This window comes from Accipiter gentilis, chromosome 30 (assembly GCF_929443795.1).
Source record: "Accipiter gentilis chromosome 30, bAccGen1.1, whole genome shotgun sequence".
In the NCBI taxonomy this organism is placed as follows: Eukaryota; Metazoa; Chordata; class Aves; order Accipitriformes; family Accipitridae; genus Astur; species Astur gentilis.
In genome coordinates this window covers 9304769-9331869 of record NC_064909.1, presented here as the reverse complement: position 1 = coordinate 9331869, position 27101 = coordinate 9304769, and the positions used below count along the sequence as shown (strand labels likewise).

The 27101-nt window shown below is 44.4% G+C and overlaps 1 protein-coding gene across 7 annotated transcripts; it reads right to left on the bottom strand.

Moving 5' to 3' along the window:
• Nucleotides 1–476: 476 nt before the first annotated feature.
• Nucleotides 477–24290, bottom strand: TRAF5 (TNF receptor associated factor 5). Of its 7 annotated transcripts, XM_049833778.1 has the most exons (14): nt 20824–23963; nt 14144–14270; nt 13913–14052; nt 11579–11727; nt 10847–11217; nt 9644–9701; nt 8263–8364; nt 7545–7709; nt 7160–7237; nt 6705–6779; nt 6338–6430; nt 5252–5392; nt 4573–4741; nt 477–4065 (listed from the first exon to the last, which is right to left on the bottom strand). In XM_049833778.1, the coding sequence occupies exons 5-14, from the start codon at nt 11059–11061 to the stop codon at nt 3488–3490; spliced, it is 1674 nt and encodes a 557-aa protein (XP_049689735.1). In that variant the 5' UTR covers nt 11062–11217; nt 11579–11727; nt 13913–14052; nt 14144–14270; nt 20824–23963; the 3' UTR covers nt 477–3487. The 7 variants fall into 7 exon arrangements, with proteins under 7 accessions (XP_049689735.1, XP_049689734.1, XP_049689737.1 ...); XM_049833777.1 differs by lacking the exons at nt 14144–14270; nt 20824–23963 and adding an exon at nt 24022–24290; XM_049833780.1 differs by lacking the exons at nt 14144–14270; nt 20824–23963 and adding an exon at nt 24022–24290 and having other exon boundaries at nt 11579–11723.
• Between the last annotated feature and the right edge of the window lie 2811 nt (nt 24291–27101).

Sequence of the window (27101 nt, the reverse complement as noted above, 5' to 3'; positions counted from 1 at the left end):
GGGTGTTTGAACTCTCACACAGGAACGGAACGGGAGTCAGACGCTGACATTCTTCCCAAGCCCATTTCCAACACTTTGGGCTTAAGCCTGCCAAGTTTTCCATCCCCATTTTTAAAATACCATGTTCTCAAGCACAAAGTAATCACGGGACACTGTTACTGGCCTAAACTGAAACAAATCCAGCCTCAGCTGAACCCAAACCTGCTCCAAACAGAAATAACGTCCACTTAGGATTCCGATAGATCCTTGGACCTCATGGATCTTCATCTGATCTAGCTCAGCTTAGAATTTACTGAACTTCTATGTGCAGCTGCTTTATGATATTCAAGTATAAACCAAAATATCTGTGAAGCACATTGATTCTTAATCTAAAGCAGTGTCAGGGTTTTTTTTTGATTGTAAACAAATACCCAGTATTCCATATCCTTCTAAAAAGTCTGCTTAAATCCAGCCGAAAGGAATATATGCCACACTCATTCCAGAAGGATGATAAATTTTTTTATTCTTACATTAATTTACGTATACAGTGATGACATTTGGCTAGAAAAATGCCTGTAGTAAGAGATATTCAAACAACTACAAACTGTCAATAAATACATTAAAAACATACTGTATGCTGATGTAGAAATACCCTACACTTTTTTGGTTACTTACCCAGTACAATATTATTGAAAAGTTTTTTGGTGTTTTTCATGCAACATCAAAATTCTTCCCAACAACTCATGCGATACAACATTTTTTCTTTATTAGGAATGAGATGAAATTTAAAATCCTGTTTACAAGTAGTAAAAATCACTGAGAATTTTAACATAAATCTCTCAATTGTTGTAATAAAAAAAAACAAATTTAAAGAAGGTTGTCTTTAAAAAAATTTTCTCAACTAATTCTTTATAAAACAGGCAGTATTTCAAAAGGTATGTTTCCATTACCCAGGATGAATCATTTGTGCTTCAAAATGTTAAAAGGAATATTCGTGGCAAAAACCTAAACCCAACTGGTAAGTAGAGGAGAGATTGCAGTATAGATTGGGTAAAACTGAACATGCTTTCAAAATCTGTCCAGGAACACACTAAACACTTATCCACATCACTGCTCCATCACCTACTCGAACAATTAGAAATGGAGTTTTAATAATACTTAGCTCTTCTCATGCTCAAAATTCTTCACAAACACTTAAATAGTCCTAACACTTCTGCAAGTATTATTATCCCCATTTTACGCTTGGGGTGGTGGAGGCGGAGAGGGCTGGGAATTTGACAGGATACAGACCGCATCCTTTCCCTCTTGCCTCCCTTGATTCTCCAAGTTCTTCATAGCTTTCTGTATTTCACACTCAACATACTGGAGAGTTCCAGGAAACATGAGTGGTATGTTTCCATCAGTTATTAGTGGTTATTATGCAAGTTGTGCTATTTTGAAAGTTACATGACAAATATTAAAGTAATAATTGACATGAAGTCCACGTCCGAGACTCAGGATTGATGTCCTAGAACGCCACACCATTTTCAAACCAAGCTTGCTCCTTCTGTAATGAAGCGTTAGGGACATGAGGCCTAATTGTCTCTGTTGTACAGCCAAAATGAGACTTAAATGACTCTTAAAGTCAGTCATGGCCATACAAGAGAATAAAATCCATTCTTCACCATCTGTCACGGAAAGCCCCTACAGTGGGCCAGTACACCCTGACATCTTACAACAAAAAGGACATCTAAATGAAAATGAACATTCCAGATGTGCTAAGTCACCGTAAGGTACCAATAATTAAGGTCTCTTCCCTCCTGTCCCTGAATTTGAAAATATTTGTGTCTGAATTATGTCCTAGAAACCCTGTGGGAAAGCAAGTGCCTAGCAATGAGATTGCAGATACAAAATACAGTATTCTGCCTTTGTCTTTGTCTCAATCCCCAAATTGTATTATTTCAGTTGATCTCAACATCCCACACAGAAAGGGCATTTTTGATTTTGCCACATTTGCCCTCTTGAATTTTCTACCTTATACCTTGCAGTCTGTGCCCCATTTTGATTTTTATCCTGCCTAGTTTACTCTTAGTCTAAACCCAGCTTGGTTTCTTGCTGTCTCTTGACAAGCTCTGGGTTTGCTCTGCCAGTGGACTGCAGGAGCAATGGATAATGTTGCGGTGTCTCACTACCTGATCTGTGAGAGATGAAAGACACACAAAATTCTGTCGCTTGTAATAAAATGATCAGGTGTGCAAAATTACATCCCTCTTACAGGCACCCAAAAGGCTTTAAAAAGGCACGTGTATTCTTTGTCACTTGTTCCTCAGTGCTTGATCTTGGTGGTTTTAGTGCATCTCCAATAAACCCCGCACAATGCACATGTTCCCTTGCAGTATGGAAGGAACTTGCGATAAAAATTAAGATATTCAGACGCACTTCATTGTTACTTAGCAGCTGTCTCGCCCTTTAACAAACACTAGAGCTGCACTACCTGTGAGAATTGGGTTCTTACAGCAACCTCACTCCCTAACCCATTTTCCTCCTTTCCCAAACATCCAAATTTCTAGCAGAGGGGAACAGCGCATGTTACGTGGACCTTTTCCCAAGCAGATATCCAAAGCTCTTCCTGTCTTTTGTAGAGCTTTTAGGCCAGAAAACATCTCTTTTGTGCAGGTGTGGGAACACAAGTACAGGAGTTTTGCACCCCTTCTGCCAGCAGTGCAGCCAAGAGTACCCTGCTTCTGGCCATGTCCTGAGAGGTGAGAAGTGCCTGCAGCTTCTTTTGGCTTCAGATGGGGACTGTGGATGTTTACCATCAATGGAAATCAGTCCCAAGGCACTAGGCAGGAACGGAAAGGACATAACAAAGCTATTGTGACCTGGGGGTATTCTATACAGCTGAAATACCAGGCTAGAAAAGTAAGAGGCATTGGCATCTTCCTCTGGGCTTTCTGGAAAAAACCAACAATTAAAACAAACAAACAAAAAAGATGCAAGATCCCAGGCAAATGTTTTCCCTGCCTGATTGAAGCCATTCTCCCCACTTCAAAAATCCAGGAAATGGAGGGATCAAGATACATTGATTCAAATATGCTAATGTTGAAATGCTTCCATTTCAGACAAGAGAAATGCACTTGCACACTTGGGCATGGCTTCAGTTCTGTGTGAGGGATGGGAGCCCACAGGCCTGCTTGGGCTCCAGGGGGCTTACTGGAGGAGTTTTGTCTCCAAACACTAGTCTGGTGATGGGACACAAGCATTCCCCCCAGCCTGGACTGAGCCAAGTCTGGATCGAATGCATGTTCACATCAAACTGGACTTCTAGCTGCCTTAAAAACGCAGTCTTGAAAAAAAGGTTAAAAAAGGAAAGGCTGATGCTTTGGCAATTCATTATCTGTTATGCAGTCCAAAAGCCTCGAAACATTATCAGTAGCTTGACTAGTGGCAATTCACTATTGCATGGCTAGTAGTCTCCAAAAAAGCATTTCGTCATGTTTAAAGCAGTCACATGGATCAGGCACGCTTTTCACAATTCCTCCAGATCGGTTAAATCCACAACCACTTTCAAAAACAGAGTGTCATCTCTGATGTAGGTGTTCTTTGTGTTCTCCAGGACCGTGTGTGGCACGAAGCGTGGACATCCAGAGGCAATATTCATTTCTCCATCCGGCCTTTTGAAACTGCTGCTGTTGGGGTCAGCTCTAAAGACTTCCACGATGTGATTTTTTTTCCCACTTTGGTCCAAAAGCATAAGTGTAACTTTTTGCTTGAAAGGCCACAGTAGCAGTGAGTCAAACTCCCCTCTCATCACCACAAAGTAGAGGGAGACGTGTGTTCCCTTTCCCGAGCCATCCCCATTCAGGTAGGCTCTTGCACATAACCTGTACCCACAGCGGCTGGTGTAAAAAGGCTGGCTGAATATGGAGAGGACACGGCCTTCCACCGCTTCTTTTTTCTTCATCTTGTAGTCCGTGATTTTCCAGATTAATTTCCCATTGTAGCATGTGCCTTCCAAAAGCTTAAATCGTTCTTCATTTTTATTGAGCTGTGCTTTGTGAATATTGATCTGGCGATCGTGTTTGCTGGACTGATCTTCCAAAACAACTGGGGGGGGGGGGGGGGGATGGGGAGAGAAAAAAAAAAAAAAAAAAAAAAGAGAGAAACATCTGGTAAAATAAAACTGTCAGAGCACTGGATACAAAGAGCAACTGGACTCGAGTTAACAATTCTGAACTACTGAGTACAGGCTGTTACTGTTAACTTTTTAAAATTGTAATTGCAGCTTGTAGTTGAATAAGGAAATTCAGCAACTACAAACCAGATTTAATGCCTGACTGCACAGTACCCCTGCCTTCACCACAGTGCACCAGCCTGACCAAGGCCAGCTCTCTGACCCTGCAGTGCCACAGGAATTCAGGAGACATTGTGGAGTAGGGTAAGGTGGGAGTACGCAGCACACACAGCACCATGGCTTGGTCTTAGCGAGAAGAAAGTCCTTCCTGGCGAAGAGCTGAAACTGACTGACTGTAGCACCAGAGCCTCTACTTACACTACCAGTAAATCTGCAAAATCCCACACCCGTGCAGAAAAGAACTGAAAGTCCCAACACACCCAAGCGCTGATCGTATGTCTCCATCAGGGCAATCTTCTGTTTTACATGTTCAATTGTGTCAAACAGGGGTCGCAAGTCTAATTTGCTTTGTTGCTGGTTTGCCATCTGTATTAGCTGTTTCACTTGCGATTCCAGGCGTGCAGACTTATCCAGGTGACTGGCCAGAGCCTTCCCAGTTCATGCCATTGGAAGAAGGTGGAAGCAGAGATAAGAGACATTCATAAAATCAGCCATTTCATTTGAAATAAGATAAAGAAGCCTTTAGCATGTCAGCAATATCAATTGTATGGTGCATTCAAAAGTACTCTGCTGGCTTAGGAACATATCCAAATGCTCCTTCACAATTAACTTGGCATTAAGTGACTGAGAAGCCACCCCTTACTCAGATCCATTTGCACTGCATCACTTCATTCAACTATTATTCAAATTTACACTTGCATATTTGACATGGGGATCTGGTCATGAGGATTTATACAGTTCTTTTTGCCCAGGTCAGATAAGCAAACTTCTTTATTGGTTAAAATAAAAAGACAATACTGTATTCTAAAAAAGCAAGAAGGGCTTGTGAAATGTCTGGGAGATTGGTTATTGCCCTGCTATTAATGACAACTACTACTGGGTAAACATGTTTCAGGATGCAAGAAAGCAACTGGCAAAAAAGATAAAATTATGTCTCACCTGTGTGCTTACCATCAAGTTGCTATTTTTACCAAACAGTTGTGTAAACTGTCTGAATTCTTTCTCACACTTTTTAATGGCCTCTGCTAGCTGCTGGATTTTAATCTCTTTACATTCCAGGCTCTTATACAGGTCAGATATCTACAGATGGAAAAAAACAGAGTAAAAACGCTAAGGCACACCAAAAATATAGAACAAACAAATTAAGACACACGTGACTACATAGGAGAAAGTGGAAAAGTTTACAATGCAAAACCTCTAACTTAGCAAGATACAGCACTACTTAATTTGCAGTTCGTGGATAAGCACTGGCAAGTACTGAACATAAGGTAAACGTACTCTTTAATAGATCTGTGTGGCAACAGGTGCAAAGAGACTTGTATCTCTCATCCCAATCATGATGATCCATTCAGCTCTATAGGGGGATAATACATCTGTTTCTGTGTCTATGTATATAGTTCCTGCTCCCCCCCATACTAGGATCTAGCCACTAAAAGAGATGAGTCAGTGAGTAGTACTAAGTCCAAATCCAAGTTGTAGCATTTTGAGGCACTTCTTTTTAGCATAAACAAGCAGAAGACGACGTCAATCATCAGTTTGGATGCATACATCTTAGCAGGACTGGGCATACACCCAGTGTCACCAGCTGGGAGCCACAGAAGCGATCACAAGTGGAAAGGTGCTTACAACTGCCTCTGCACTACTCTGTGCTGCCCCTACAGGGGGGGTGACTTGGGCATCTAAAGGCTCCTTTTCGGAGTAATCTGACTGGCCACTGAAACTTTTAAATGCTTTATCTCCAACCCTCGTATCAATGATAAGCAGAGACCGAAAGCAAATGGAGTGAGTGATGGCAACGAGCCTCCCACCGTGTCTGGTGGAGAATATACGTGCCTGAGCACAGAGAGGTTTCCATCTAATTGACTGACTTCACTAGAAGAGCTTATTTTGACTTCTGAGGAGTACACAGATGATAAAAACACTCTTAAAACGTAGCTGAGCTAAACCAGGCAACAAATGCAGAATCTCGTATCATCCTCCAAGCAGCCAAGAAATGCTCAAGAGTGCTCATTAAATATGACTTACCTGTTCTTCCAACCGGGAGTTCTTGTCTAAAATCTGCAGCATGTGTTCCCTCAGGGCACCATTTTCATGTTCAGCAAGTTTCCCTCTTTTAACCTTAGTGAGGCAGAGGGGGAAGTGAAAGAATAAAATAATAAGATACACAGATTTTTGAAACTGTTAGTAAAAAATTCATTGATGCAAGCATTTAAAACATCTCCTCTGTGCTTTGAAAGTGAGGGAATGGCAGTCCCGATTCTCTAGTACAGCATCTTAGCCAATACTAGAAATGGTTGTGAAAGAACAAAAATTGGTTATTTTGATTAGTTACTCCAATTGGTTTGGGAGACAAATTCCAGTCCCAGTACAAACAAGATCTATAAAACAGTACCTTTACAAGACAGCCATACTGCTTATATGGGCAGTCCACTTCTGCCTCAGGGCACACCGCGTGGTGCTTTTCAATCTGCACACATTAACATAAAAGAAACTTGTAATGAAATAAATATTAAGTAACTTGCTGCACTGATAAAATCTGAATGCCTGCTTAAAGGGTGAATAAAGGCCAATGTCATGACACTACTAATCACGTAAACAAGAAAATGAGTATTCAGAGTCAATAAGCCAGCCAGATATTTTTCCATACTGCAAAATGCCAATGGTTGGCAGTGACTGAACACCTCACTTGTAAGATGGGACATATATCCCTTTTAGGACCAAACAAAGAAAATACTTAGTGCAATGAAGTTTTATTGGCACAGGCCAATGTGATCTGCAACATAACTTTTAGTTTTCATAAATGTGTGTGATCTGCTGAGTCACAGTATATGAAAAAAATAATAGTACCTCCTTTTTCAGAATTATTTGTGAACAGTTTTGGAGACAAGGCACAGGATAATCAGGACAGTCATTTTTCTCATGATTCTGGGGAAAAAGAAACAAAACAAGGCAATGGTTTGCATTTTCTAAAGTGGTATACATAGAGGAAGCTATGCAAAGAATAATCCCAAACATACATGTGCAAGGCCCATATCACATTGGTGTTCATAAGAGCAATAGTAACTGGTGTTATTTAAAGCAAGCGCATTTATTATACTTTCTCCTTCAGCTACTCAGCCAAATTTTGTTTCAGGAGTTGTTAAGCCCCATTGCAATGCTGGAAACCTTTCACTCATCAACACTAAGAGGGAACACGTGCTATGGATTCCCAGGGAATGCTTTATAATCTTACCTTTATGTTAATTAACACCACATATTTATTACAGTACTGACACATTTCTTCTCGAAATTTACAGTGCTGGCTCAAATGCTCTTTCAAGTCTTTCCGAAGAATTTGATCACAACATCCATCGTTGGTGCATTGCACGCTTTCAAACAAACACTGCTGAAGGTGCTCCTGCAACATGCAACAGCAAATTAAACCCCAAAGTATTTCATTGCATCTGCAGGTGCTTAACAGACTCGCAGAAACATTTAGCAGTTTGGTAACAAACAAAATTCCAAATACTCTTTCCTCCATAAACTTTCTCCTTTTCCAACCTCAAAATTAAAGTGAACGTAAAAATTTGGAGGTTCCTTTGCATGACTTCCATTTTTCATTCAATAAAGGCCCAAATGGCCAATATGTCTTAGCAAGTTTTCTTCAATCAACCATTACATGGCACCTAAGCATACAGAAGGTATGTGTAGACTCTGTGGATATACTAACGCTACATAAAGCAAATGGTTCTTTTTAAACAAATAACCTAAGGCAAAGCTGGAACAAGCTAACAGCCATAATATTTTGAGCTTAACATCTGTTCCTTACAGTGTATAGCTAAGTCATAATCTTTGTACTTAAACCACATTGCTACAGTAACTCTGAAGACAACCACTGGAATTCAGCTTATCATAAATACACAGAGTTTGCATGAAAATCAAAGGCTTCAAAACCGATCAAGCAAACTAACCTGATATCGTCCCAGAATTATTTTTGAATTGCAGTCAGGAATGTTTTTGCAGAACACATGCAAGTTGAGAACCTCTCTTTTACAGCAGTTGTCTTTGAATACCTGTAAAGGAAGCAAACCAACCTTCATACACAGTCACATAGGATGTTATAAAGAATATAAAAAAGCAAAACGTCACAACAAATCTTTTAAGCACACAAGTGTAGACTCCATAATTGTGAGTATGGTTCTTGATAATTCATATTGAAAACTTATATTAAAAATATGAATTTTCTAATAAGCATAGGGTTTTTTCCCCATATAGTTATTCCACATATGCTGATCCATCCCACAGCCAACAGGATTAGTAGCTCAGGAGCTATAAAACTGCTCCCAGAGCCTGCCTGTATCTAGAAGAAAGCAGCTGGAGCTAAAAGACCCCAAAGACCAAACCAGCTCTGTGCACACTCCTCTGATGTTCAAGCAGTGCAGCCTGCCTTTGGGATGGAGACGATGCCGAGATACCCCTTCTATAGACTCTGAGAAACAGCACTGTTCCTAGTTGCATATGCAGAAGCAAATTAAGCCCCCAGAGCTAACTTTCAGTCTTATTTAGAGATCCTCCTATAAGGAGCATTATAAAGCTGCTCACTGTTGCACTACTGCCATAAAGATTTGCACAAAGGAGAAGACAACGAGTGAAAGATGAAAATCACATAGAAAGTCTAATTGCAATTTCCTATCAGCAATAGCAGAAAGAGAGGAAGGAGACATTTGATTTCACTGGAAAATTCATTCTGGCAGGACCAAGTATCTGGCATACTTTCAAGCTGTGGCATATAAATAAGGACAAACGAAACCATTACCAAAAAAAAAATAAAAAATCAGTAGCTTGCAAAATAAGAAGCATGAACTTGTCTTTTCCTCTAAAAAGTTACCAAAAAGTAAATTTAAGTCTGCAGGGTTAATGATATATAATGGAAATAGTTAAGGTAGCAAATTATAACCAAGTCAAAACAAAGACAATCAAATAAAAAAGATTCCCCAGCAAGATGGGGCATTAAAAAGTAAGTCAATAAACTCTCGCCTAAAAAAACCCCACCCAAACACCTGAAGACTAGAGAAGATTTAAAACTTTGTGAAACTCTTCAATGCTACTGGAAATACAGAGGACTAAAATGAAATAACTTCAGAACATGAGGTATAAAATAAAGCTTTAGCTCTATAGCCATACTTCCTTTCTGGGAGAGCATCACTGAATACACTGCTTCCCTTAGCATCATTTCAGAGACAAAAACTGCTCTGCCCCTGAAGACTAACAGGCTATGAGCCACCTTGTTCTCAGCTGTCTCGCTTTTTCCATGCAGATGTTGACTGCTGAAGTAAAACTACAGCCACTTACCTCGTGCATTTTTATTGTTTCTTTGTCGACAGGACAAGTGGGTACTGCATTCAACTCTCTAGATCAAAAGAAGATTCATGTTAACCCACAGAAAATTTGATTTATTTTATGTAATTGGGCTATGCTAGAATCTGATTCTGGCAGAAGTCAGTACTAGATACCATAAAACCCAAAAAAGTGCTTTGAAAACATTTTTGTCTGGCAACTACACAGCCAAATTCTGCCCACAGCTCTAAGAGGGTATTAAGCTACGACAGTGAATATGTAACAGAAAGCAGAGTTTGTCCTGTAACTGCTGATGTTTTTTAATTAAGAGGCCTTTGTCACTCTCTGGCCATCGGCTGCTCGCAAATATCATATCTGAAAAAATCCCATCGTGTGCATTAAACCCAGCCTTTGCCTTGTGCAAGCAGCACACTTCTTGCTATGCCAGTAAAAGAAGATCTAAGGGCTCCTGTCTTAAAAGGCTTCCAGAATTCCTACGATAAAGGACAGGAAAACGCTTATTGAGGCAGTGCAAAAGGGAGGCAACCCAGAGAGAGAAAGCAGCAAACACAAAGCATCTAAAATTCATAAAAGGTAAATAGCAACATCCATCCACGTAATCAGGCTTCTCTGCAGCCTTCCCAAGCCAAATCCTGCCCTCAGGTACACCAAACAGTACGTAACGTATTTCCAGACAGGTCTGCCGGGTAAACTCATTTGTACCTGCAGGTAAATCCCAAGCAGATGGATGCCAGCAGCCTTGTGATTTGATTGTAATATCAGGTAATACTAACATCAGTTTTATAACTCCACTAAAATAAAAGAAATTGTACAGAAGCAAACAAAAAGAGCTTAATCTAACCACCAGTGCCAGTACTGAGAGACATTAATGCAACAAATTAATCTGAACTGCACAATGCTAGACAGACAGACTGAAACAGCATCTCACGCAGTAGTGCTAAAGCTTACATCAACAATTTCTTCCCTGCAGTTACCAAAGTATTCCTCGCCAGCACTGGGTGAGGTCTTTAAAGACACCTTTAAAACACCGAGCATGCAGTCATTGAGTTCAGCAGAGCCTTTCCATTGACTCCTCCAGCGTTTTATCAGATCAGTACTATTATTATGGCACTCACTGCTGATTTATAGAAGGCATTGACTTCTTTTTAGGAAGGGGTGTACGGGGAGCTTGTAGACGTGGGAAGAATTTGCACTGACCTCAGAGAAAGAATGCACTGTTGGCAAAATCGGTGCCCGCATCCCGTCTGGTGGGGATTGCGAAGGACGAGGTGGCAGTAGGCGCACTTGTACCTGTCTTCTAAGGTTTCAACAAACTTGTAGTCGGCATCAGGCTCAAAGTCCAGAGAGACGGCGCTGGCAGAGTTCTGGCGCGTGAAGATGCCCGAGAGAGCAGCAGGTTCGTCGCAGGCCATGGGCGCTGCGCTGGGAACCAGACACAGGGGGATTCCTTTCAAATTTTCACTGGCAGCCACACTGCCTTGGCTACCACTTGCAGCAGGCTGCCGCTCGCAGGAGGGCTGTCATCTGCAGCAGGATGCGACAGATTTCGGAGGTAAATGCAGCGCCAACTATGGAAGAACAACAAAATGCTCAGAGAACCACAAAACGATGGTTACACGACAAGCATCGAAGCATGCTTCTTTGGAAAAGAGTTTCACAATCTGAAAACTATTCCGCAGAATAGAGATGTTTATGTTTTTTTAAATTTTCTTGCAGCAGCTCTTAGTCTTAAAAAAATTGCAGGAGTCACAGACATGGCTGGGGAAAGCAGAGGCCAAGTCTTGGCCCTAATGTCTGCCAGGGAAGTCTACACTTAAGGTAGAGCCCACCCACATGACTTCACAAGTTCATTGCACTGGTTCGAGCAGGAGACAGCTTTGTGATTCACAGCAAGGAGCATACAAAAAAAAGGCAACAAGGGGATTTTACCTTCAGTTTAGGTGTTACAGGAGTCAAAGCCTCTTAACTTGACATCTTTCTTTTTCCTCTTGATCACTCATTCATAGCAGTAAACTCTAATCCTATTTTTTCAAAATTTTACTTAATTATGTACAAGTTCTTGGCTATATTAATCCTGCCTGAAAGAAGTGGTGGGAAAAAAAAAGACAGAAAAGCAAGATGGCAATCAGAGGAGTGACATAAGTTTTTCTCTCAACCTACCAAAGCTCATACACAGCACAGGAATGCAATGTTAGTTTTCTAACAGGAAAAACCAGCAACCTTTGTTTCCAGCCCTAAGTCACAAACCTTGAGATTTGCCACCAGTCCCTCAATCTTGCAGGTTTTTTTTTTGCAAGTAGCTCGAGACCTAGAGCCACTCTCATTTTCATTTCTTGTGGCTTTGCATTCAGAAGACATTTTTTCCTTACAGGATGTGTACAAAAGCACAATGCACCTGAGGTCTCACATTGTTTCACAGGGGAAGTGCTCACTTTTATAGCTGTGCTGGGGGATGCTACTTCGCCTCTGCATGCACCACCCACCCTGTCAGTCACTCGAGTCACTCTTACTGGCATCAGCACCTCTCCGAGAGCTCTGACTCAGCTCCTGTAAGGTCACCGAGGGTATCTGCTGCTTTCGTAGGGAAGCAGGGCCACTACATCACCATTAATAACCTCATGGCTTGCATGAAACAGTATGCCAAGTACTGATATACTGCCCTAGCTCCCTGCTGCAATGGATTCCTGGCCCATGAAAGCAGCAATTAGGCTTCAGAAAGCAGCATCCATTTTCCTTTCTACTTTAATATCCCATACTGGGTGAGGAAATCCTGCAGACAGATGAAGTACCCGATTCAAAAACAAGCCAAAGCACTTAACCAATGAAAACGTATTTCACAGCAAACATTTGCGTGCTCCTGTAACTCAACACCCTTGTTCACGGTTGTAGGCAGAATTTACCTGCCCAGCTTGTGAGAGCCTCTCTGCCCTCCACCAGGCTGAATGTCAGACTTACTCCAGCACAACTGGCCATCTAACGTCAGTAGCCCACAGGAATACGAGCCCTAATCATATTCCAGGCATAAAGACTTATTCCAACTGGAGTTTGCAAATTACCCTGTTTGGTCCCTCCAAATGAACAGCCTTCTGCTTCAAACCAGAGATGATTGTCCATGTCACTCCTTTCATTTTTAGACAGCTGACCTTTTCTCCTCTGAAAACGGGGTTCCCAGTTCTCTGACACTCTAGTAAGGAGCAATTCTATTTTCTTCACACGAACCAGAGATGCCCAAATGCAGCCCAAGGGATTACCAGCCTTGTGCCTGGGCTGCCTTGGTAGCTGATGCCAGCAGCAGAGCGCACCTGCTGCTTCAAAGGCAGATGGACAGCTGTCACTGTTAACTTCCACAGCATAGACTACCTACAGGACAAATTTCCTACAAACTCATTCTGTCGTTGGTTGGTGAGAATCCTGAAACATGTTTCCTTCCTCTCTCTTATTAGTGCTCTCTCCCATTTACATGGTATCCAATTCCCTGAGTCCTATTACACTCCAGGACTTATATCACCTGATAGCATGGTTTAGCAAGTTAATGCCACACTGTGTAAAAATACACTAAAAAAAAAAAAAAAAAAATTCCACGTTTTGCCTATTTTGCCTTTAAGGTTCTACCTTAACTCCAGAAGTACTTCCAGCTGGGGTGAACAACGTTACAGATGTTTTAGGCAACGAAGTTATGGGATGTATTAAGAAGAAACACAGTCACCAGCCCAAAATCCCATCCAGAAACTCCTTCAGAGCTCTCTCTGCTCATCAAATCAAACACATTCGTTCCCATCTCTTTCTGCAAGGAGCACTCTGCTGTGGTACAATGCCTTCCAACTACCTTGCTGAAATGAGAGCCTTTATATCCTTAAACACCTTCATGACGCACCCAACCCAGACCCCATTCCTAAAAATGGAGACTCTCAGCACCTCTGTGAAAGCTCCTCCTGCACCTCAGACTCGCTCAGGAGCCTGCTGCACAGCTGAGGGCACCTCAGGGCACGGGAAGGAGCACTTCAGGTGAAGGCGAGCCTGCCTGCTCAGAGGGCAGAAGGGAAACCTCGGGGCGCCCAGAAGACTGGGGATGTTCGCCGCTACTGCCAGCCTCGCAGGAGGTTTGCTGCAGGGTTTGCAGCTGCTTTGCTGGAGGAAACGGGCTGCCCTAGGAGAGGGCCTGCGGATGGCGATGCTTCACCCACGCTGGGGAAGCGCCTGTGTGAACCAGCTGGGGAGGTGGGCTCGGAGGAGCCGAGAAAGGCAGCCCTGTGCCAGACCTACCGCCGGCCAGCGCTCGGTGGGATGCAATCCAAACCATCGCAGGTGGCGCGTGATTCCTGTCCCAGTGCCCACCGGTGACTCAGGGCGGATTGCAGACGCTCTTCGTCCGCTTCCGGCTTCCAGCGCCCGTGGTCTCGGAACTGAAAGCAAAGGGAAACCGTCAGGGGAAAAAGTGCTTTTTTGTGACACGGAGAGCACGCCAATGGTTAACTGAATCAATTTCCTGCTTACGCTAATGCCTGGCCCACGTAGGAGAAGAGGTATGCTTTCACTTCTGCCTGTTCACAGCTAAGAGCAATGGGAAGGCGTCCTTTACTGCACACACTACAATATCTCAGCATGCATGTGAACTGTAATGCTGTTTTAAAAGAGAGTGGCAGGTTCATGCTGCATGACAATGCTCTTGTGGCAGACACACAACACATGCAGCAAAGGGATTTTCATTGCAACTCCACTGCAACAGCACACACACACAAATTACCCCAATCTATGGACACTGAAAATCAACACATCAAAAAAACCCGGAATTCAAAATACTGAAATAAATAGAATTAATTCTGACCGCACATAGAAAAGTAGTATGAGTCACTAGAAGCTAAGCCCAAGTCCTATGAACGGCTACCAAAGAGTGGGAGCTCAATAGCAGTGCAGTACAAAGAGCTCCCAGCTGCACCTTCCCACCATTTCAGCATCCCAGCCCTGCCTGTACCAACAGCAGCACATGCAAAACACTTCTGGAACAACTCGTTACATAACGGTGTTGTACACAGATGCTTTAACCTCACTGGAAATAATCCAAGGGGGAGAATTTTCATAACAACAATAAACTTTCTTAAATGTGGGCTATCCTGTTTTAACTACCACCACGCCAAACTGCGCCCAAACATTTTCCATTAAAATGCTCCACACAGTATATCTTGCTGTTCAGAAACTGAGCAAAGCACAAGCAGAACATGATAATAAGAAGAAAAATCAGCATGGGCATGACTTAATATTAATATAAAATTACATTAACATTTTTAAAGCCATGTTCAAACAGTTCCCCTCCAGCAGCACTGCTGCCTGTCTACGCCACCAGCAGTCAGAATTGAGAGAAGCGGCGTGCAACACCAATATCACATTGAACTATTGTGGACAGATTAACTTTTTCTTAGTCATGAAAACATACTTACTGCACATAGAGAAAACCATCTCTATAATGCGGTTGCTCTTTTTAAAGACAACGTATTTTTCCTGTTTTCTCTCACACAAAGCCAAGCCCCTGCAAAAGGTCAGCAGATTACCCCATGAGCTCTGAGCACACCACTACAGCAGGCTGCAGCACCAAAACCTCCAGGACGGCAGACCCGAGGCACAGGCACTGAATGCCACCACATCTTTTAGACTGAGAAGGGAAAATATGTGTTGTTATCACGCATGGAAAAGTTTGGTCCTGCTGCTGCCCAGCAAATAGGGGCTGAAAGCAAGGCCTCTGCCAGGTTCACTGCATGAGGGGAGGGTAATGCTCAGCTCCCCTCCAGGACCGGGGTATTGCTCAGTAAAAAACACTGTGATCAATTCCTTACTTATCATGCTTTAATAAAATACATACAACAGGGCATAGGAAAAGAGTTATATACCTATGCTCCCATACACCTAGTTCCAGTTCAGCTCTATTGCTTTGCCCTAAGGCACTTGGTAGGGACAAGTCTTAGAGGATGCCTTGTCCCTCCCTCTGAAAATGATCTACCTTTTATGGTACATCAGAACTGGAAGCCTGTCTTAGTCACAGTGGGGAAAGTTTTGTCAAATTTCGAGGTCTAAGATCAATTTGGTTCATTGGGAGATGACAGGCAGAAATATGATGGAGGTGAACATACCTTGCATTAAAATGACGCCCTCCAAGCTGCTGTATAAACTAGGTAGATTAGCTGCCTCCAGTATTTTTGAGTTAAAATAACAAAGTTATATGATTTACTACTAATATAAGGTCCTCCACAAAAACACTGCAATTTGGGGACAAGAAATATATGCCCCAACTCTTAACATATGGAGTGGAACAGGTAACAGAGTCTGCTAAAGAATGACTAAAAATATCTATACCCTTTGAAATACATATTTAAGATACAGCAGATTATGTAAAAACAGCAGATGATGACATCTGACCTCACTGAGGGAACATCCTCGTCCCTTCCAACCCAGGAAGAGTTACAACACTTTGACTGCTGACAACAAAATGCACTTACAGAGTCGCCGTGGGGGAGAAGGACTCCGGCTTCATCATTTGTGGCCCCCCAGCCCAGAGGCTGCAAAGGCAAAGGATCCCCTATTGCACCAACACAGACCCACCACTGACGCTCAGGGCTTGCTCCTACTTCACCTGGCAGCCAGTCAGTCTCAGGAACTGTTCTGCTGTTGTCCTAATAGCTTAAAAAACATGGTGCAGTGACCAGCTGGTAGCCAGGAGAAAATATTTCTAACTGTAATAATTTCCTATTGGATATGTGCCTGAGACCCCACAGGGGATGTTGCTGCAGAGGGCAGCAGAACAAATTTGTTTTCTTTTGTATATAGACAATATTATCCAATTCAAATTCCAGTATTTCCTTATTCTCAAAGCACAGTAAAACCTTACTAAGCAAGCATCAATTTGCTAATCTCGATAGGCAAATTTTCACTAAGCAGAGTAAGACGGTAGGGTTTCCTTTGCATAGAGTTACAGTCAAGCATTACAATAAACCCCCATAAGACTAGACTTCATTGTTTTTCTAAGGCATATATTACAACACAGATAGCATTTTAAAAAAATTAAAAAAAATACACTCTTACATCTAACGAAGTATGTCTGGTGCTGAAGTAGTTTTGATTTTACAGCCAGCTTTCTTATTTGCTACATCTACTCTTTTCCCTGGATCTCCTAATCATTAATTGTTTTTGTATTATCAAGAAATCTCTCTATACCTAATCAACACAATATTGTTACAGTAATATGGAAAACTTTTGCCTTAAAATAATCTCATTCACAGCTGGAAAATAACTTTGTTCCCATCACTTCTGTAGCAATACCTGGATGTTTTACCACCTTCCTGAGCACCAACAGAAATTCTGATAAGAGGGCACAACCATTCACCCCTATGACACACTGGCACTGCTTTGCCAGTTCAGGGAGTGAACTTGGTTCCCGAGATGTTTTGAGGTCTACAGCCTTCCCCCATTGCAGTCCTGTGCCATTGACACCCCTGTGTGCCACAGTTCACCCCTGAAGAACCCTTCAGAGGTGAGGAATAATTCCAGCAATGTTAGGCTCCTGCCGGCATTAACGAGACACATTTTGGTAAAGCCATACCTGAAAACTGTAGCTGGTCCTCAATGGGGAGAAAATGAGAGAGAGAGAGAGAGAGAGAGAGAGAGAGCTCACACCAGCGTAAGCTTTGTGGTTAAAACAAGAGTACAAGCGTTTTAAAACAGCAAGGGAGCGGAAATCCCCCAGCGTAGCTTTGAAAAGATCACGTTTAAAAATGTTTTAAAAGTGTTAGGACAAAAAGCAAGCCATTGAAAAGTATTTTCCCTTACTGCATTGATGCAGGGACTGCAGATTTTACCATCTGGAGCAACACAAAGTTACCAGGAACTTTTCTCACAGTTTTTGTCCAAGATACAGAGGAGTTTTCACCTTTTGCAAAAGTGGTGAGTGATGCGACCAAAGAAAAAATACACGGGCAGCACAAAACATGTAAGGACGTAAGGAAAACCCAGGTCCAGCCCTGTGAATCCCTCCACGGTAGCCCTGATGAGCCCAGGTGGACCCACTTGTTGCAGGAAGCGAAGGGATGGTTCATGGAGGAAACGGCACTGGCTTGGTCACAGAGTGACTACATCAACTCACGCTACAGGCTGCACGGGGATTTTGCATTTAAACCAGAACTCTCCAACTGAGATAAAATCCATTTTAAGAAAATAAACGTTTATATTTGGGTTTGTAATAATTTGAGTGGCCATAAACCCTAATGATTTTGTAGCCTGAACTTAATTGTGCACACAGGATTCCTGGCAGCCTTCATCTCCACTGACTCTGTCAGCCTCCTTCCCCACACCAAAACGTGCTGCCCTCACAGCAGTGCCGCGGGTTCCATCTCTAACCCCGCTCTTTCCTTATTGTCCTCTGCCCCCTCTCCTGGCTTTCTAGTCTCTTTTTCCCCCCTCTCCTAAAGTAAGGCATCTTATTTTCTGTAAAGGCAATAATTTTTAAGTATCCTGTTATTTAAAATACTAGTTTTCCAAAGAAAGCTACTATTCTATCTTGTAGTAAATGCAATACATATCCTCTTTAGCCTTTTCCCTTTAACTGAGCTTGCTCCCAGAGCATTTCTAACCTATTTCATTTTCCATCTCCCCTCCCAGGAGGCATCTCAACCTACTGCATGTTTTCCTGAACCTTCCCTGAAGCTCTGGAACAGATAAGTCATTGCTGAATTCTGTTCAGGCAAAGGGAAAGGCATCGATTTGAAGGTATGCTGCTTCTTTATGGGATCAATTAAATTGATCCAAGTTGTATTTCTAGACGCAGCCTAAGCTCACTTCTACAGTTAAGCTTTTTAAACCAGAAGATGTTCTTTTGTCCTTGCCATGAACTCACGTCCTCAGGGTGCATCCTGGTCAAGCTGTTGACTATACACAACCTCTGTGCAGGTTGACATCAGAACAGCAAAAGAGCTTGTACACGGGCTTTCCTTGAACCCGGCAGCTCTGGAGGAAGGATGGATACGGCTGGTTTAGTCGGAAGGAGGCAGCACTGCAGAAAGCGTAGTGCTCTGCGAGCACAGGTCCAGGAAGCACCATCTGCTTCTGGGAAGCTTTGGGGAAAACCCCAAATGGAGAAGTTGAGTAGGAGCAGGATCTTAATTTTAAACAATTTCACTCTGAGGATGAGTAGAGAGCAATAGGCCAGTGCTATTGTTTGTGGGCAGCCCTCCATCTCCTCCAGCACCAACTGCAGTGCTGAAACCCAGACCAAGATTCAAGCACGCTCAAGGGGATGAAGGTGAGTGAAAAGACAGACAGCAACAGCATTTAGGAAACAGAATGAAGGAGGAGAGGCACAAGAACAACATAAAGAAACAAAATTTACTGAAAAGAGGTAACAATAAGGGACGGAGAGCAAGACAACTAATGGGTTTTAGTATTTTTTATTTTAGTGTATTGGAGCCAAAGTGAAGTCCTCACTTTTCCTAACAAATAATAGGCCATCACACATTTTGCAGAACTAGGTCTTTAGGGCTTTTAAGTTTACATCTCATTCCCTGCCCCAAGGGGACATGCTATCTGGGACTTTAGTTGCTTTGACCATGAATACCTATTCAAGGCATAAGAGAGTCTTGGTTTTAAATTTCCACACCCCTCACTCTTCGATTTAGTCTTAATGAAGAACTTAATCAGCATGTATACAGAAACCTATGAATCAACTCAATGGTTATTTATCCAAATTACTAGGATGAACTCAAATTTTGCTAAGGTTGGCCACCCCCTTCTTCTGACGTGTTCCCTTGTGCCAGGGGTAAACAATTCCCCCCACTGCAGCCTCAAGAATTCATAAGTTCAGTGGATTTTGCTCTAACACACACATGTATTTGACAACATACAGACACACATTTTTCTAGTCACAGTCCTCACGGAAAAGGTAACTGCTAACGTCAAAACCCGAATACTATTGGGGGCCCCATGAACTTGCTGTTGGGAAAGCAGTGACAGCAAAGATTGTCACCATTTTCTTTTCCTAAGAAAACAGGGGAAAGGATATGTTCTTAAGGAGTCCTTCCCACGAGATCAAACAGGACAGCCTGGAGATTTACAAAGGTATGAACTGGGAGCGGTGCTTTCACGTGGCCCCTTCTCTAAATGTGATCTGCAGTTGACAGCTGTGCTGCTGCCCCTCCGTGCACGCTGCCGCAGCCAGGCAGCAGTGCAGCTGCACAGCAAGCCCCACCACTGCCATGGGCCTGGATGAGTGCCGGGAGCAAGGCGCACGGACCTGCCATGATGGGTGAATGGCGGAACCACCCCTTTTGGCATCAGGCAAGATGCCGTGTGAGAAGGATGCTAAACACGGGCAGCATCCAACCCTGCTCTCGCTGTTGGCACCAGTTTTAGCTTTATTGCTCCCAGCAGTGAACAATGTCACAGTTTTTAGTGACCTCAAGGTGCATCTCAGGCATCACCAAGGCCCACATTCATAATCCCTCAGCAAAAAACTGCCATCACACAAGGTTTAACGTCAATGACAGCAAGACAGATAAATGGACAAGTTTTTTTCTTTATAGATAGTGCCCAGTAGCCTTCCATATTATCTTTCATTGAATATGTGATCTGGCAACTGTTTGTACCTGCTTTCTCTTAAGGCAATATTAAGAAACCCTTGATTTTTGCTTCTTTCGTAGTTAGCAAGGGCCACATTCCAGTTTCAAGTGCATGGATATAGCGGACAAGACTGAAAACCATATGACTTATCACAGGTCTGATCATTGCATGTCTCACAGCAACTACTTCAGGAAAAACTGCTTTGCAGATTGTTCCTCTCCTTGAGGTTTGGTTAGTCACTAGGTGGATTTGTGTAGCAATAATAATAATAAAAGCCCCCAACTTTTACATTTCAATATTATCTTCTGCAAAATAAGCACACAGCAACATACTTACCCTTAGAGAATCCCTATATGCAAATGTCAGTACATTACATATAAAAACTTGCTTTATCAGCCCACTCCCCAAACATGCCTAACTGTAGAGCACTCTGGGCAGTCCCATATCAAAACCACTGCGGTTTAGGGTGCCGACAGTTTCTCACACACTTATTTATTTGTTGCAAGACCAAGCTGGGGAGACTATGGAAATTTTTGCAACGTTTTTATTAACAATATGCATGACTCAAGTTTCCTCACCTTCCCGAGCCCAGCCACGCACTGGGGTAGAGAAGTTCGCTTCTTTCCTGGGCTGAGGGAAGAGTGTGGAACAACCGCACACTGCAGCCCGAATTGGTACAGATAAGGGACTGACCTGATGACTTAACAGCATGAATATTAACTCTTCACAGTCATTCGCCAAGAAACTTGGACAGAAAAGGACCAGAAAGCAAAAGAAGAGATTCCAAAATCCTCACCACAAGTCAGGGCCCAGACCCAAGGGTGCGCTGGCCATAAGGTACCCCAGCCAGCTGGCTGCGGTCCTGCAGCAGCACCCTCAGGTTGGCATGCTGCTCTGGGCAGGCCGCTGACCACTGCTGACAACGGCATGTCTGTGAGACGAAAGAAACTACCTGTATCACTGCAGTCACCACCAACTCTCTCAAGAAGGTCAGAAGCCCAAGGAAAGTTATAACTCACGCAAGACCCTCTGGAGGGCCAGAGGGAGGAACACCTCTCCATAGTCAGCTATTTACTGATGATAAATAATGTCTGTTTATATAAAATCAAAGGGTCAGACAAAGAATTGAAGAAGATAGAGGGCTATAAGTTAGCTTAAAGATGGGGCGCAAATAACGTCCAGGAGATCAAGCACCCTACGAGTCTGCAGCTTCCCATTGAAGGAATGTGGCAAAGTGACCCAAACGATATGCAGCACAGAATGAAGAACTCCTGACCTGGCCCGTAGCTTTGACAGCTGTGTAAAAACTATACCCCTCAGGGAGACTGATTAGGGAGCCTGTGGGGTGAAATAAAGCGCTGTCTGGTTTCCGCTCCTTGCACTCATTTGAAATTCCTTTTGTCAAAGTCTCCAACAGCAGCTTTCTGGCTTTAAAATGTTGTCCCCTCCTGGATGTCATTCCTCATCCTCTCTAAACTCTGCAATTACTCCCATGCCCTCCACAGTTTCTGTGAGTGCCACAAGCATTTCTTTCTTCCTCCCTGATGTTACTCTGAATCTAATCTTTCAGCAGCTTACACCTCTTCAGCCAAAGTTTCCTGCCAACTGCTCATAGATGTGCCCTGTTGCCGCAGTCCGTCTTCCTGCATAGGCTGAACTCTCGGCCTCTCCTGCAGTACCCGAGCTGTGGATGACTGCTGGCTCGGAGGTAGCCCACTGTCCCCAGCCTTCCCCAACAGGCCTTCTTCTGCACAGTGCCTCAGTGTCCGAACCTGACACAGCCAGCCTGTATCCCACTTGGGTCCATAACCTTCATCTCTCTCTGGCTTGAAGCCTTAGATCTTCACAATATCTCACCAACTTCTCCTGCTTCATAACGCTATACAATACAGTATTTCTTGTCTACTCACACAAATAAAACATCCATCATACTCTGGTTTTCCAAACACTCATTTCTCTTGAAATACAATGTTTTACTTATTTAGCCACCCAGGGTGCTGCTGCAGGGATCATTTTTCTAAGCCATAGCTATAACCACATCACCTCTCTGTCCGTCCTTCCACTTCCCCATTGCACCAAAACTTCTTGACTTTCAAAGCCTGTTCTAGTCTCCCTCCACTTGCCCCTGCATCGCCTCCAATGATTTAAAAGGGTTGGTTTCATCTCTGGCCAAATGGCGATACCAGGCTCCACTGCCTCCTTTGTTAACTATCCGAGCAAGTGTGTACTACGAGGGCGGATTTTTTGGAGGGATATTAGCAGGCTGTTCTACCTCAAATATCTTCTGTAAAGTCTCCTTCACCAAGCAGCTGGGAACAACTGGCTTCTGACTATGACGCTGGTCTGGAGGGTCGCACTGTCTCCTATTGCTCTTGCACACAGGTGTGTCCCTCCCGACTTGAACTACAAACCCCCTTCAGCTGAGGGCTGCGGTTTTGCCCTCTGCTTGCACAGCTCCCGGCACACCAGGGTCCTCACCCACGGCAAACTCTTCTCCACGTGACAGAAATAAAAAGGATAATGCAGGCTAATGGCAAAGGAAGTTACTCTGGGTAGTTTTAGGCCGAGTACAACACATGACCACCACGGCTCACGCTAAGATCAAAAGCAACAATGCAACGCAGTCCTCAGGCGAAACAAGATGAAATGCAATACTAGCCAGGACAGTACTCCTACACGAGAGCAGCCCAGAGCGCCTCAACTGTATGTGCGTTGCTAAACCTGCGTGCTCTGTGTAGAATCAGCTGGGGCTGTTTAAAAATACGACCGTGTTACTGCTGCCCGTCTGGAGACATGCCTGACCTGAATACACCCCGCTATTTTTAGGACATTGTTGCACGCCTTTCAGCCATCCTGTATTTATAAAACGGAAGTTATGAGGAAAGTTGTTCTTGGCTGGCACCAGGAAGGCGCTGCCAAGCTAACAACAGGCGAAGGGATTCAAGAAGTGCAACAATAGGCGCTCTCCATTTTTCCTTCTTAATCTAAAGAGTGTTGAAAGTATTTTGTCAAAGCCTGCTGCCTCGGTATGCTCCCAGAGTGCTGTTAACCAAGGAAAATCGGAGGGCTGGCTGGGTCTCCCTGCACACACGCAGAGGGGAATTCCCCCCCCCCCCTCCTCCCTCCTCCCCCGCAGCCGAATTCAATTGACACCAGCGGCGATACTTGCTACAGTTCCCCGCAACGGAAAGCGGTCAGAGCCGCTGCGAAGCCGTCCCTGCCTCTTTGTTTCCGTCTCAGCCTCCGAAATTCCAGCCCTGCCAGCCTCCGAGGCACGCTCCGGGCCTACGCTTCCCCGCAGCATCGCGGGGGAAGGCGGCGTCGGTGAGCCCGTTCGTGAGAGGAAAGGGAGGGGAGCAGAGGGAGGGGAGCAGAGGGAGGGGAGCTCACGCTGCCAGCCCGCACCGGGGCACGCCGGGCCGGTGCCGGGCTCAGCTCCGGAGAGCGGAGGAGATCTCCCGCGCCATCAGAGAGGGGCTCTTCCACAGCAAGGCGGAACTCCCGTGGGCACCAAGTTCAGGTTTTCTACGCGGCCCTCCGTTTTCAGCCGAAAAGCGCCGCGCGGGCTTCCCCTCCCACTCCGGGGGGGGGGGGGGGGGGGCAGGAAGAGAGAGCCTTCCCCAGCGGGGGTCACCCACCCCCGCGGGCCTCCCGACAACGACCGCCGCCCGCGCCCCGGCCCCGCTCCCCGACACGCCCTCGGCCCCGGCCCCGGTCCACGGCGTGACCCCCGCACCCGCGGCACCGCCCGCTCCCCAGCCCCCCCCCCACCGCACCTGTGCCGGCGGTCGCTGCCCGCGGCCCCCCCCCCCCCCGCCCCGGGGCGGGCGTCGTGACGGGGCCGCGGTGGCCGCCGCCGGCGGCGGGAGGTGCGGGCCCGCCTCTGGCTGCGCGGGGCGCGGTACCGTGCGCGGCGGCGGCGGCGGGGCGGGGGGCGCGGCGAGGAAGCGCTAGTGCCGCCGCCCCTGGCTGCCGCTGCCGCCGCCCCCGCGGGCGGGAACCGCTTTCGGTTTCATGGCAACCCCCGGGCGGGGAGACCCCGGCGGCGGCGGCGGCGGCGGCGGCGCGGCCCCGCCCGCGGGGCCGGCGGAGAGCTCCGCGCCGCGCCGGGCGCCGTCGAGCGTGCCCTGGGTGGGAAGGGAGCGGCGGTGTTTCCCCCCCGCGCCCTCCGGAACGGCGCCGCCGCTCAGCTGTAAGGTAAGACGTTAGCTCCGGGCCGCCGTGGCTCAGGAAGGCTCCCCGGCAGCCCCGCTTCGCCGCCGGCTCGGAGTTCAGCACCGGGCTCTGGCAGCCTCCCGCAGGCTCCGGGAAGATTTGATCAAGCCAGGACAAAAGTCGACCACGGGCTGCGTGGTCAAGTTTTCCAGGACGGGCTAACGAGAGTCCGTGGCGAGGAGCACCGCTGCGCTGGTGAGGATCGGCAGGCTTTGTCCACTCCTCCTTTGGGCGATACGCCCTGCTCGCATCTCGGGCCTGCCCGCCTGGACTACAGTTACTCGTCCGTATTACTTACATCTGCGGTAGTGAAGCAGCAAAACCAAGCCTCTGCTAAATACGCAAAGAACACGGACATTAGCTATTACCCACATGCCAGTATTATTTGCTAATTACTCAAGACATCCCAAAGGGTTTTTTACAAAGGCAGGCAAGACAGCCATCCTCCAGCCGACGGCACTGATGCAATTGTTGTACCGCTCCCTCCCCATCACCTGCTGCTGCACTTTGTTCTGTCTTTCACGTTAAACCACTTCTAGGAAAACCAGTCCCTAAGGAAAATACCATACTAGCACGTGAACAAAAGCTCTAAGGCTGACAAAAAAATAAACCCGAAAAAGAAACAATTAGGCTGTGCTATCTGGATTGTCTTAAGATGAGCTCTAAAAAATAATAGTAATAAAATGGTTTCAGAAAGATTCTTCTTCTGCTAAAATGACTCAAGACTTGCCACTCCCAAGGGTGTCAGTCCATATTGCATTGATTCTGGGAGTCCAGCAAAGGTGTAGAGGCCATCACTATGACAGAAACCTTTTAAAACACTCCCTCTTGATAGAACTGAGGACTATTTTTTTTTTTTTTTTTCCTTAGCTTTTAGGACTATCCCCATTGGTCTGGGTACTACTTGTCCAGGAATTTTGTGGGAATATCCACCAGAACAACAGGCATTATGTTTCTGTAAGTAAATATTCAAACATAAATGAATAGTTTCTTTGGAGATGGGAATCGGGTTCCGAAGAACAGACATTTGCTGCATTCATGATCCTCCTACTGCAGAACATTATAATTCCCCAGAAATGTCCTTCGTGGTGACAAAGATCTGTCAAAAGGCTCATCGAATATCAGGGTGCAGGCGTTACTTTTAAAATCAAAACTCCTTAAGATTCCGTGAGCGTAACAGGAGGTCTGGTTTGCATTAAGATAAAGTCATATCCCTGAAGCAGCAGTAGAGATCACAATCCCTGAAGCTCAGTGCTTCCTTTTGTGCCAGTCCAAGGGAAAACTTCCAAGTCAGTAACAGCAATGAGGATTTATTTTGCTGCTATAATTATTGCAGTGTACAAAACTACACTGAAAAAGAGCTTTAAGATTAAAGAATAATTGACACAACTGCAAAGTACCAACCTTCACTAGTGGTGAAAACGAAGCAACTTTTTTTCTAAAGTTGCACTTGAGTATCAAATTTTAAGGATGTCTTATAAAAAATGGGCCAGTTGCTTTTGAAACAGCCCAGGTACTCTTGCCTGTGTATTTTGCCTCTCCTCCTTTGATGTTTAATTCATCAGTAACAGACTGTAAGTTGTGTTAAAGAGTTTATATTTGCCTATCATCTCACATACAACTTCCTGTGATCTTAAAGCAGATGTCTATCACAACAGTGCCTGCCTTTAACTTGCTCAGAGAAAGGCAAACTCTGAGGTTTAGCTATTTCAACCTCAGGAAAAGCTGAAGGTTCACCACATTTATTAAACCACCCAGTTGTATTCAGCGCAATTTACAGTGCACCATTTTGCACTGGAGCTGTGACAGCTGCTGACTCCTCTACAGCTTCCTTTGCATTATGAAACGCACCTCTACAAAACCAATTTCAAGATGTTTCTCTTTGCACTGGTTTTGCTTTTGCCTGACGACCACATTTCTGCCTAGCATCAGCTGTAACTTCAGTCTATTCCTTTCTTTTGCTAGCGAGAGGCACAACATAGTTCCAGTAAGCTTCATCCTAAACTGCAATTCTGCTCTATTCATCCACAAACTCCCACATATATAAGCTATTGGTTTGTGTTCTGTTTTCTGTGAAGTTTCCAGACTAAACACTGTATGATTTAAGAAAAATCCCAAAACAATATAAAGACAAACAAAAACCTAAGGACAGAGGTAACTATAATTCCTTTTGCTAACCATCAACTGTAAGACAAATTAAACTGCTTTACTATGATGTGAAATGTTTAGTGATTGTTTTATTAATGCAGAAATACCTGCTTAACTTCATACCCATTCTGATTTAAAGTGCAACAATTAAATCTGGTAGTTCTTGTACATCCATATTTTGCAAGTGTTGTTCCTAGAAGACATGTCATTCAGATTATGCCTTGCATTTGTAAAATCTGTCATTTTTTTAGTACCGTTTTGCTTTATTAACTAAAATAAACTGTACAAAAAGCTGTAGAATTACATTAGCTTTGAACAATGTAGGATACATGTTCTCTGCCAAACTTTAGTGTGCAAACATTTTACATTTTTTTAAAGTGACAAAATTAAGCCAACCTTGAAGTCAGAGTTCATTACTACATTACAAAACAGGAGACTAGATATGGCAAAAGAAATTCCCCACTGAAATCAACACCATTGTATAATTTTATTT

Coding starts and splice junctions, on each gene's coding strand:
- TRAF5 (XM_049833777.1), bottom strand. CDS start 11,061: ATGGCCTGCGACGAACCTGCTGCTCTCTCGGGCATCTTCACGCGCCAG. Junction 7,238..7,544: donor TGGTGTTAATTAACATAAAG/GTAAGATTATAA, acceptor CTTTTTCCCCAG/AATCATGAGAAAAATGACTG. Junction 6,780..7,159: donor AAATAATTCTGAAAAAGGAG/GTACTATTATTT, acceptor TAATGTGTGCAG/ATTGAAAAGCACCACGCGGT.